General features: G+C 43.1%; 1 protein-coding gene and 1 long non-coding RNA gene across 3 annotated transcripts; both read left to right on the plus strand.

Annotated features, from left to right (window-relative positions):
• Positions 1 to 261: 261 nt before the first annotated feature.
• Positions 262 to 3,988, plus strand: LOC124668412. Of its 2 annotated transcripts, XR_006991686.1 has the most exons (3): positions 262 to 537; positions 2,640 to 3,580; positions 3,738 to 3,988. It is a non-coding gene; the product is annotated as an uncharacterized LOC124668412 (long non-coding RNA). The 2 variants fall into 2 exon arrangements; XR_006991685.1 differs by lacking the exon at positions 262 to 537 and having other exon boundaries at positions 2,118 to 3,580.
• Positions 3,989 to 10,878: 6,890 nt separating this feature from the next.
• LOC124663332 (60S ribosomal protein L6-like) lies at positions 10,879 to 12,124 on the plus strand. The gene is made up of 2 exons (XM_047201054.1): positions 10,879 to 11,204; positions 11,285 to 12,124. Exons 1-2 carry the CDS (start codon positions 10,879 to 10,881, stop codon positions 11,454 to 11,456), a joined length of 498 nt encoding a protein of 165 aa, XP_047057010.1. The 3' UTR covers positions 11,457 to 12,124.
• The last annotated feature ends 592 nt before the right edge of the window (positions 12,125 to 12,716 follow it).

Here is a 12,716-nt window from a genome sequence, read left to right on the forward strand (position 1 = left end):
CTCTCTAAATCGCAGCGGGACATGGGAGCAAGGAATCTGGGAGGAGGCGAGGGTTGAGCGCACCGCGGGAGCCTTCGCTAGGCCGCCGCCGACGAGCGCGTCATGGGGGCCTTCGCCAGGGCGCGTCCGACGGCGCGAGGAGGCGCTTCGCGAAGCAGGCTCCGCCAGGCCGCCGACTACAAGTGCGATGAGGCCCGTCGCTAGAGGCTCTGCAATACGCCTCCGATGAGCACCTGGGGGCGCGTCGCGGGCAGCGTGGCGCCAGGCCGCCGTCGAATCCGGTACCTCGCCGCCAACAACCATGAGTCGTGAGGAGGAGGCGCGTCACGGGGAGGACTTCGGCACGACACCGTCTACTCCGCCACAATGTCGCCGGCAATCTCGACGAGGAGGCGCAACGCGGGGAGGGTTGCACAAGGCCCCCCTCCACTTCGCCATGCCGTGAAAAGAGGTCCGTGGAACCCGATCGCCTCGGCATATCCTCCACGAGCTGAGCGCTCCGACCATGGCGCCATCTCGATGGCGGCTCTCCTACAGGTGTGTAGCCTCTCTCTCCCCTAAAATTCTCCATACCGTCAAGATCCTTGAAAGAACTACGACCGGGAGCGCCTCGATGGCGATTTTGTGACCGGATCTCATCGCATCACCACCCAAGTGCAGTGACCATCCATTGTATGCTGCTGCATCCACTGCGCGGTGACCACAGATGCGAACCTAAGTATCACAGATGGCAACTACATCACTGTAGTGACGGCCGCACTGACAGCACTAGAGCTACCGCACTGTGCCGTGGTGCATGCTTTTTTTTTTGTTTGCTGCCCCACGATCATCTATGCCCTCTGTTCTTCCTGCAAAAAGCCTAGCCAGGCCTGTTCTTGCTACAGGGTAAGCCAACTACACTTTCTCGTGCTCCTGGAAGCGGCATTCGAAGAGGCAATCGGAGTAGGACGGTGGTTGTTGCTTTTGCTAGGATTCTAGAGAGCCGCCTGATATGTTCTTGCTGCTTCTTCTTTAATGTTTGAGAGAGTTGCAGATCTTCGTGGATAAACATATCCGTGATGGTGATTTTCGTTCATGTATTTTGCCCTGATATGCTCCTCCGTTTAGTTGCTAGAATGCTATTTCTTCATAGTTCTTGTTTTGATGTGCAAGCATTTTTCCTGTTCCAAGTTCAGACCCCCGACAGGCCAACACCAACAACACATGTGTATTTGGCCATTGGGCTTTGCTTTGCAGTTATCCCTTCAAGTTATTAATTTATGTATGATGGAAAGTGGAAATATATTTTTCGTGCAAAATGGTCAGATACTTGTTTTTGAATCTTATATACAAGAATTGAATGGAAGTATATGAAATGGAAGAAGTCCAACTAATTTATATGTTCATCCTACAGCCTAAATTAGATACAGAATAAATGATTATTCTAAAATAAATCATGAGTTTGTTGGTAATTCGAGTTACAAATCTTTCAAAAGACAGAATAAAAGATTGATTACAGTTTTAGTAATAAAATGTTCCAGTTCATGCACAGATGGTGAAAAACGTTACTTTTATCTCAAACGGATTATGTAAAAATATAAATGAATTTGAGAACTGGCAATATTTGTTGTACAAAAAAACATTGAAAAGTGGAGTTTAAAAATATGAGGTGAGAAAAATAGAAGCATGGTATGTATAAAAGATAAAGGTGTACAGTGTAGAATGATATAAAGAAGAAACATGTGTAATGGTCACCGGATTAGAAATGGATGCCTTTTCTAGGACAATGGCTTGAGGGGCTATATGGACAGTCTGAATAAAAGTAGACCTTTCAGTTCATATGCGAGTGATACTTGTGCTTCTCTATCCATTGTGATTTAGATAGCATACAGTGTTGTGATGTGGCTCTCTACCCAGTGTGGCCTAGCTATTAAAAAGTTTTGTGGACTTGCTATAAACCTATCATCATGTACTTGCAATCCAGAGGCTTTTCAAAACTAATATATAATTTTGTTTGGTTCCCTGTTCTGCATAATAATAGATGCATAGAAGGAAAAATGATATTAGGTTGCCCTTGTTCAATATTGTACTGAGGTTTTTTGTTTAATCTCCCCCCCCCCTCTCTCTCTCTCTCTCTCTCTCTCTCTCTCTCTCATACTGGCTCTTTTAATAACAATATCCATCATATGACATGGTGCAGTCAACTTTCTCTAATAATAGTCATCTATTCATACATAAAACTATCTAGATTGTAATAATAGTGAAATATAGCCACTTTGATATCAGAGATGCAATATATGGATTCCGTTTGCAAGATATACTCCTACCAATTTTCAACCTCCACCTCCATATCTTATCCTCAATATAAGAGTGATTGTCACATACATATAAGATCAGTACAATCTGTCTTTTCACTATTTCCAAAAGACCGAGGGAAGTTGGTTCTTAGTCTCTTAGATGACACTGGCCAAACATACACCATCCCTGAATCTATCTCCTTAGAAAATTCTCTTGGGCTATATTGTGATCCTTCTATGTCGTTAACGCATTCACTCCAATCTAGCTATACAACCTTCAACTTATTACTTTAAATCAACATTTATTGTCTTCTCTACAAATATTCTTACTTCCATGCTGTTCGTTCTTTTTTTCTCATAAAGTTGAAGGCACATGCTAGCCTCATCTGCCAATCACACTCTGCACTGCAGCGTCTAGAGGAGAGGACTTGGTGCTGCATCGGCTCCGAAATGCGGCTCGGACACCAATGAATTGGAGACACAATGTTGTTAGTTAGTTCCTATTATATTGTATTTTTCTATCTGAATTTTAATTTTAAGGTGATGATTTCTTAACAGCATATAGCTGCTTCCAATGGGAGTGAGCAAAGTGTTAGGATACTGCTAGAGAATAATTGTGCTGATCCATGTCCTAGATGTATGCTTTGCAAATTTGAATTCAGATACAAATTTGTTACGTGATATTAAGTTCATGTTTTTTTCATATTCAGAATTTCGTATCACTGTTTGTGATTTTTCTTTAATAATTTGAATTCTAAGTATTATAGTCAGTCTCATTTAGATATCTTGCAATGTAAATGCATATCCAGGAGGAAAAGTTCCTTTATGGAGGCCTTAAGCAGGAGCCACAAGCCTGTGGTGCATCTTCAGGCGGAGGATGGAAACGGCCTGCCTGTGGGCGACACGGCCATGTATGCACACATCGCCGTCAAGGAGGATGATGTCACATTGCTTGAGGAGATCATCCGGCGGGGATGTGACCGCTGCGTGTTGCGGCGATAGCTGCACAACGTAGTCCAGGACGACAACATCCGGATTATTAGAGAAGATTGGTTGCGACATCTAGCTTATTCCAAGGATGAGGGCTGCCATTGTACTCAGCAGTGGTCAAGGGGCACACCTGAATTGGCCATGCTGCACCGAGCTGAATGCCATGACCTGGCCATGATGGTGAACCAAGTTGTCCGCCTTCCAGAACTGTGGATTTGGCGTCAAGGAAATCTCTTGAAGAACAACATGGTACATAATGTGAGCATCCCAACTGCATTTGCCATCCTCATATCAGTTTGGCTGGTCTAATGGAGGTAAGGGAGTTTGATAGAATAGTCCATTTGAGCAAAAAAAAAAATCGAACTTTTTATTTAATACACAATATAAATATAATACCATGATGTTATGTACAAAACTAGAAGAATGACAATAGTAGATTGTGTTACTATGCTGATGCTTAACTTGATGTAGGAAGAGTCAAGAGTATGTGTGCTTCTTCACTGGCAGAATGGTGTATCAACTGTGTTGATCTTCTACTTCATTGAGTGCCTTTTTAGACATCTGATATGTAAATTATGGTTCTCCCATCATAAGCTTCTGCTAGAGTAAGGATACAGTTTATCAGTTCCTACGTAGAAACAAATTCTGGCCTACCGATTATATATTTCGTTCCATACAAACATACTATACAAAAGATGGAAGTACATTATTCTTTGGCTGAAGATTGTTCACTCTTTTATCCTGAAGACCGAGATATGGCTTTCATGAGACTCTTGCCAATCCTTTGAGGCCTTATTGAGGTAGTTGACTGCTAACAGTCTGTGGGATTGAGAAATTATATGGTCCTTAGCCTCTGGTTTGTATTTTGTAGTAAATCATTCGCTCACAGAGTTGGAAGCCATACTTAGAATGTAGATAAATAAGACAGTTCATCCATTTATAGTAGCAGGTCTTGAGCTCTGTTTTCGGTATGTTCATTCTTTTATCAGCAAAGGTGGGATAATCATCCCATTTCCTATGCTTGGCATCAAATACAGAATTTCTGAAATGCCTCTTTTAACAAACATTGTTGTTTACTTCATGTTGGCCAGCTATTTCATCAAGATACATAGATAGATACAGTATATAAATTCATTCATGTGCACAAAGTAAGAGTTCACTGTTTGAGGGCCACCTGCACTGTCGTGGAGCAGCTACGACATCTAGGTGGCCTAGATGTCCGACGAGTATGGCACCGCGTACCATCCATAGAAGCTCTGCGCCTCTGCTCCGGCCCGTTGATCCGTGGCCGACCATATTCCCCTCACATGCGTCAAAGGCTAGATGACCAAATCAAACAATATTCATCCTCGGTGGTTTGCCCCAAAAGATCAGATCCCCCGTGGTTTGGCTCCACGCCTACCAGAGCAAAGCCTCTTTTATTTCTCTTGCCCCTTTGTTCTACGCATTGTTTTGGTTAGATTAAGATGAAATTCTGAGGTTTCCTTTGGAAAACAAGTAATGGTCAATGTTCGAATGGAAGTACAGGCCGCTAAGATGGTCCAACGGGCGCCTACCCCTTTTTACCCTGGCAAAACAAGATGACCTTGTGTCCTTAAACCTATAATAATCTTTCGGCTAACTTAGCCTCCTCCGTCCCTCCGAACCAGTTAGCCTCCTCCGTCCCTCCGAACCAACAAGGGGTAGTACAGGAATATTGACCTGTTGTGCATCGACTACGCCTTTTGGCCTGATCTTAGGCCTTGACTTATCCTCCGTGGACGAACCTTGTGGAGGAAACCTTGGATTTTCGGGGCATTGGACTCTCACCAATATTTTCATTACTGAAGCCGAAATTCTCGCTTCCGCTTCGTCGACCCCCGCTTTCGCGGTTACTTCCATCTAAGCGGAACATTCCCCTACCGATGCATTTTGACATCTCACAGCTTCGGCATATCGCTTAGCCCCGTTCGAATCATATCTAAGCATACAAAACTACTAGCCGATTATAGAGCTACCACACAAAGAAAAACAATACAACCGAGTCTTAAAAAAATCAGACAACACAAATTCTGATGGGATAAAAACAATCAACTACAACCCACAAAACATTTACCACCGCTGAAAAGTACAGTAAACAATCAACATATGGTGCGGCGTGCCGCACGCGCCGGTCATTGCTAGTTATTTGTTTATACTATTTCATATATTCTTCATTTTGCAGGTTTCGGATGGTATTACATAATGGATGCTAAGCGTAGACTTATTAGATGGGTTCTCATTTCTTGAATAAGAGGCAATTGAATTCCAGTAAAATCATTTGGGCACATGTCAGGTAGTTTTTACTTCTTGGCTTTTTTTCTGCTTGCTCAATCAACAAATCACCCACAATGAAAAGAGTGAGTAGTTGGGACACTCTATAATTGAGTAAAATAAATTATTTAATTAATTTTCACTTGCTACTTTTGTAAAAATGCTCCAAAAATAGTATCAAGAAGAACATAAATACATTAGACATGAAGATTAAAAAAATCTCATTGCTAGCCGTGCAATTTGCGCGGGCCACCCATCTAGTTTTTATAAAGCTAGCTTGCTTGACCAATGCATTGGTGTGTTTCTTTGAAGGGTTCGAGGTTTGAAAGCACACCAACATGTGGCACCAACATTCCGCTGGGCCGCAAAAGGATATCGGCATATGTGCCCCATGACGAAGATGATGTTCTGGATCCCTCATATGACGAGAAGCTTCAGCCCTCACCGGATATATTAACATCTAAGGTCCTAGTTCCTCCATATCGCTGCGCCTTATCATATATTTGAGCCAGTTTCACGTGCTTTTCACTTTATGAATTTACTTGTTCGAATTTTGCACCTTAATTTTTGTATTCTCTTTGTTCCTTAAATGATATCTTAATTTTGTCAAAATTTGTATTTATCTGGACATATTTTGCGACTTCTTTCGTGAGACAGTGGGAGCATATTTACTGGTAGTGCTGGCACTATATTCGTTGCCCGTGGAGGCAATGCTAGCGAGCTGCTCGCGACATGGTTTTCTAAATGACCATGTTTCGCTTTTAACAGGATAAACTAAGAGGCTTAACGAGGGGCCTATGGATGGAGCCATAAACTTCTCGGGCACAAAAAAGTCATTGCCAGACCTCCAAACTTCTAGACCTAACAGGTCAAGCTACAGAATGTTGCGGGAATCACTCGATGATGTAGATGAAGTACCTAGAAGAACTATGCCTGCAAGGAAATGTTGTATAACAAAACCTAGCCCTGAGCCAAACATATCATGTCATCAGAATCGTCCACTTACTGAAGGAAAGTTATAGTACATGGTGCTTACTACACTTAGACTGTTGTACTATAAAGTGCTAACATTCATTTAGGTTAGCTCTTGTTGCATGATGACCATATGCTTCTTGCCTCCCCTGTTTGTTTATATTTTTCATATATTGATGCTACGAACAAGACCTCCTCCATCCTGCTAACAAAGGAAAAAAGACTCATCAGATTGCCCCGATCACGGGTGGCAAACTGTCAATTGTCATTTCAAGAGGGAGGACAAGCCTGGAGTCAGCTCTCATTACTGGCAAGTTTGCAACTGAATGCAACATTGCAATCAGGAACCACGTGCATGTGCGCACGCATTGGAAGGACTATAGGGAAGACACTAGGCTTCTCTGTGACTTTATTGGGAAAGTTGCTGTTAGTACATACTGCATTCCTTTCCGTGTTGTTTGTCAAGCCTTTAATTTTCAGAGATTGTGATTCTTATTTATGTTCTTTCATGTCACTGGGAAAACTTTGATATGGACACAGAAGTTTCACCAGTAAAAGCTTCCTGTAAAAAGCATGTGCAGAAAGGAGTTCGCCAACAATGACACCTCCTAAAAAAACGTACTTTGATATCCATGCTCTCAATGATGTTTCAAAAGAAAGCACCATCACATCGATGACTAACGCTGAGTGGACCAGACTTGTGACATATTGTTCGGAGCCGAAGACCATGGTTAGTTTTCCCTGAAATCAGATTTGTTGTGTTGTATATGTGTATTCACATATTTCTAATTCCACTATTAACACCATGAACCGTTTAATGGTTCAGTTCCAGCAAACAACTCGGGCCATGCAGCTACTCATCACACTTGGAAAATCTGGTAAGTCAAGACATGTCCCTAGCTCAATAGAATAGTGCAATGGGTGTTTGTTGTCCGGAGTTATTCAGTTTATTCTTTGCTCGATCCATGTTACTGCTCGTGTCTGTTTTTGTAACATTTGTTTGTATCTCATAATATCACCTTAGTGTATCCAATTCCTTGTATCAAAACATATTGCTGACTCTTCCATATTGGGGAATGAATTAATTCCGTGATCGAAAGTTGCATGCACATTAAGCTAAATTACTGTTTTGGTAGTAGCTGTTTGAATGCTAAATTCCTATTTCGGTAGTAGCTGATCCTTTTTGCAGCAAACATATGTCAATCATGTGAACTCTATCTTCATAGAGACCCATCAAACATATACGTTGGTTGAATGTATGTGTTTCTTTCTAGGGACCTAAATACAATGATAAAGAACTGACTCCTCTGGATCTGTTCAGGGAGACACACTGCAGCAAGATGAAGGGGTTATCCCCTACAGTAGAAGATGCACTTGTAAGTCAGCATGCAAAGTATGTTTGCTTATTTTTTGCTGCATCTGATAGCAATGCATATTCATTGCAAAACAAGGCAACGATGCATACGAGCTCTCTATACCTAATGAATATGGAGAAAGGAAGACCGAGGCCCAGAGTTATATCCAAGGTCCTTGCTAAGAAAACTAACAAACATATGTTTCTTTAGAATGTGGAGGTCTAGCATAATCCCTATACATCATGTATGAGCACTCTATCTGCACAACTTGACACAGAGAAGATGGGGAGCACAAACCTGCGAGACGTTCTCAACACCCAACGGCATGAAATGGAGGAACTGACCAGCCAGATGAGGAAAGTGCAGAGAAACATTGTGAGTTGGAGTAAAGTTGCAGGCTTTGACCAGATCGTTTGATCAGCAAAGGTAGCCTTTCAAACAGCCAATCTCTAACATGGGAATGGTGCCATGCAGACCGTTTCTTTTATGCGCTCCTACTTCTGATGGTGAACATTCCACTTGTAATTGCCTTCGCAACTCGTGCGATGGTTCATTTGTGCCCTTTTGAGACTGCGAAATTGAGCTGTCTAGATGATGTATTTTTTATGCATGTAACCATTTTATTAATAATGTAATATTTACGTTATTGTTGTCGGCGGTGTGTCACCCTTCACTGGTCCGGCGTTGATCCACACTTTAGTGGGCCAAAGGCCCTCAACTTTGTGGCTTTCATTTTTGGGCTGCGCGTATAACCGGCCCAGTAACACGTCGCTTTGTTGTTTGGGTTTACCATTATTTGTCAGATGGGCTCAGTAGGCCTCCTCTATTTTCCGAATTGTCACCTGTTGGGCTTGCGTATAATCAGCCCAATATTTACCAGTCAATAGTCAATGGTCTGGAAGGGTTTTTTATGGGCCACTCCATAAAGTGGCCTAGTCATAGTTGGACCGTCTACGCCTGATCATAGTTGGCTCTGTACGTTGTGGGCTATATTTTTTTGGTTTGCAGTCCGTATGTCATAATGGGCTATCCGTACATCGACAGGTGTCAGCTAGTAGTTGGCCCAGAAATGTCATTCTCACGAGCTGTGCGAGCGCCACGTGGGCGGTTGGGTCCACATGTTGTGCGACGTGTCCAGTCACAATTGGTTGGCTGAAGATTTTTGTTTATCTACAAGTTCGGCACGTGTCCAAACTATGGAGCAAGTTGTGCTAATCAGGATGCACCACGTGTATTGTACAAGAACTTTGTTGGAAGCAACGTTGTGGGATGATGTCACACTAGATGACAAATGATCACGTGACCTGACACGGCAAAGCCTATAGGGCCACACATTCTCTGACATGTCTGACCTCCTGCCGCGTACGATTATTCCCGTCACAATGCACCGGGCCAGCTGATATTTGGGCTTGGACCTAGCCGTCATGGATCCATGACGCATTTTTCTAACCGTCAGCTGGTCCATCTGTGATGTGTGGTTCGCCACGGTATTCCAAACCGTCAGCATCACGTGTCCGTGAAGGATTTTTGACATTCACCGACGAACTAAAATTGTTATGAACTTGTGTTGTTTGCAGTGTTAAGACCTGAAAGTTTTTCAAATGCCGATAAGATCAACTTAAGATTTCTTACTTTCTCAAGGTCGTGTTCCATAAAAAGAACCGTGTCATTGGCATATTGAAGGACTGATAAACCACCATCTACCAGATGCGGCACTACCCTCAACTTGACCGCCAACCTTTGCACGCTCGATGATTATGGAAAGCATATCCACCACGATATTAAATAATACCGGTGATAATGGATCTCCTTACTTAAACCTTTTTCCGTTTGGAAGTATCTTCCCACGTCATCATTGACTTTAGTGGCGACACTTTCACCGAAAACAAAGTTATGAATCGAGCACACCACTCATCGGAAAAACCTTTCATTCCGAGTATTTGTTGAAGGAAAGACCATTTGAATTTATCATAAGCTTTTTCAAAGTCAATTTTTAAAATAACACCATTAAACTTTTTCCTATGGAGCTCATGCATTGTATCATGTAAGGTTACTACCACATCAACGAAATTTCTGCCTTGGATGAACACCTTCTGAGACGGTCGCACTACATGATCAGCAACAGAGTTAAGCCTAATAGTTACAGTTTTTGTAAATATCTTAAAGCTCACATTAAGAAGACATATAGGACGATATTGTTTGATCCTTTCTGCTTCATTAACTTTTGACAGTAAGATTATCTCACCGAAATTAAGGCGAAAAAGCTGTAGTTGACCTTCATGCAACGCACTGAACAATGCCATAAGGTCCGATTGGATTATGTCCCAGAAGTTTTGATAAAACTCTGCTCGAAAACCATCCAGTCCAGGGGCTTTGGTATGTTTCATTTGGAAAACTGTCTTTCTTACCTCATCCTCGGTATAAGGTGTTGTAAGGAAGGCATTTTACTCCGCGGAAACTTGGGGAATATCATGAATCATGGATTCATTAATAGAAAAATTCCCTTCCTCAGGTTTCCCAAAGATATTTTTATAATAACTAGTAATGTAAGATATGTGTTGTTCATGGCTAACAATCATACCCTCATCTTGAACAAGGGAATGAATATGTTTCTTCCTATATCTGCCATTAGCGACTGAGTGGAAGTATCTTGTATTCGAATCACTTCCAAGATGAACTGTACGTTAGATCGTTGATACCATTTCAACTCCTCTCTCAACACGGAAACCATCTACGCGTTGTATTGACTGGTAAATTATTTTTAAACACTTGAACTTGCCCTAGTAGGAAACTAGCTATAGGTGTGAGGCTATTTAGTGGCGCACCACTTTTGCGTGCGCCACATAAATTAGGTGCGCCACTGAAATAACATGTTTTTGTGAGGCACACATGCGCCACAAAAATATGGTGGGCCCCACTCTCGGCCAGCCCCAATAATTGATTTCACTATTTCTGTGACGCACAGGACCACGTGCGCCACATAACCTAGCTCGATGCACCACATAAATAGACCCAATTATTGCTCGGTCTGTATATCTGCCCGTAGGCATTCGCCCTCCTCCCCTTCCGCACCCCCATCCGGCCCCCTCCCTCCTCCCTTCCGCAGCCGCCCTCCTCCCCTCCCTGCGCGGACGACGACAACGGTGACCAGGAGGAGCTCCTACCACTGCCGCGGCCTCTTTGCCATCAAGGCCAAGAATGGCGGAGCCTTCCCCAAGGCCGCGAAGCCTGCCGCCGCCGCTGAGCCCAAGTTCTACCCCGCCGATGATGTCAAGCTGCGCACCGTCAGCACCCGCAAGCCGAAGCCCACCAAGCTCAGGTGTGTCATGCCGCCTGTCTCTCTCGATCCCGTGCGGAAGCTTTAGGCTGATATCGATTTGGTTTGTCGCTCGCTCGCAGGTCTACCATCACGCCCGGGACGGTGCTGATCCTGCTCGCTAGGAGGTACATGGGGAAGCGCGTGGTGTTCCTCAAGCCGCTCAAGTCTGGCCTGCTCCTCATCACTGGTAAATCGCTGCTGCCTTCGGCACTGCAGTTGCTTTCCTTGATACCTTGTATTCTAGCTCAGTAGGGTAGCTGTATGCGTTGCTGATTACTGAACTAAGCTCACGGTTAGCTATCCAAAGTAATTATTTCATGGTAGAAGATCTCGCTTGTTTTGTTACCCACATCTAGCTTGTAGTCAGATAAATCAGATCGACCCTGTTACTAGCATTTGGTTTTGTTTGATTACTTCGTCTCGTACACCGGCGTTGTACCTGTTGTGTTTGGAATTGTGCTTTGAAAGGTGGCTTAGAAACTGCACTGAAATGCCCACGAAATACCGAATCTAGTTCTTGCATTATTTCTTTTTGGATTGTGTTACTTGTATGAGCATCCGTTGGTATACAAGTTATTCCTGGACATCAGACAATCTTACATATTATTGTGTTGTAAAGAAGCTGCCATTGGCATTTTGTAGTGGACAAGTTCTGAAGTAAATTCAGGGCTCCTCTTCTTTTTGAGTTTTAATTCAGTAGAAATTGTTTTATTATTCCTAGCAAGAGATTCAAATGACATGAATTTCATATGTTTGCCTCATGGTTTATGATGTTTGCCAACAGTGATTTTGCTACTAAATGTTTCAGTGAGAGCAGCTATGTTTCTTATTATGCTTGCTAGTTACACGAGGTGGGTGCTCAACTTAGGAGTTCATAAGTAATTGGGTGCAAGTTTATAATGAAATGGGTGCAAGTTCATATGATGGTCTATTACCTGACACTGAATTAAAATGAATTGGGTGCAATTTCATAAGGATTTGGTCTTTAATTTTATTTTCACTTGCCGATGATACGTTGCAAACGTATCTATAAATTTTTATGCTACATGTTTGTTTTACACCAATTTCTATATGTTTTGTTTACACTTCGTTGCACTTTTATACATTTTACGGAACTAACCTATTGACAAGATATCACAGTACCAGTTCCCTGGTTTCTGTTGTTTTGTATTTCAGAAAAGTTGTATAGGAAATATACTCGGAATTGTATGAAAAAAAAGTCGAAGTTCCTATTTTACTGTAGCGAAGACGGAGTCCAGAGGAGAGATGAAGGGGCGCCACGAGGCGGCCACACCAGCCCTTGGCGCGGCCCAGGCCCTGGTCGCGCCTAGGGGTGGTGTGAGCCCCTCGGGCACCCATCGACCTCGCCCTTCTGCCTATTTATTCACCTGTTCGGGAAAAACCTAAACACCCGAGCCTCCATCCACAAAAAGTTCCATCGCGGCCGCCATCGTCGACCCTGGCTCGGGAGGGTTCTGAAGCTCTCCCCGGCACCCTGTCGGAGAGAGAAAT

This window comes from Lolium rigidum, chromosome 6 (genome assembly GCF_022539505.1).
Source record: "Lolium rigidum isolate FL_2022 chromosome 6, APGP_CSIRO_Lrig_0.1, whole genome shotgun sequence".
NCBI lineage: Eukaryota > Viridiplantae > Streptophyta > Magnoliopsida > Poales > Poaceae > Lolium > Lolium rigidum.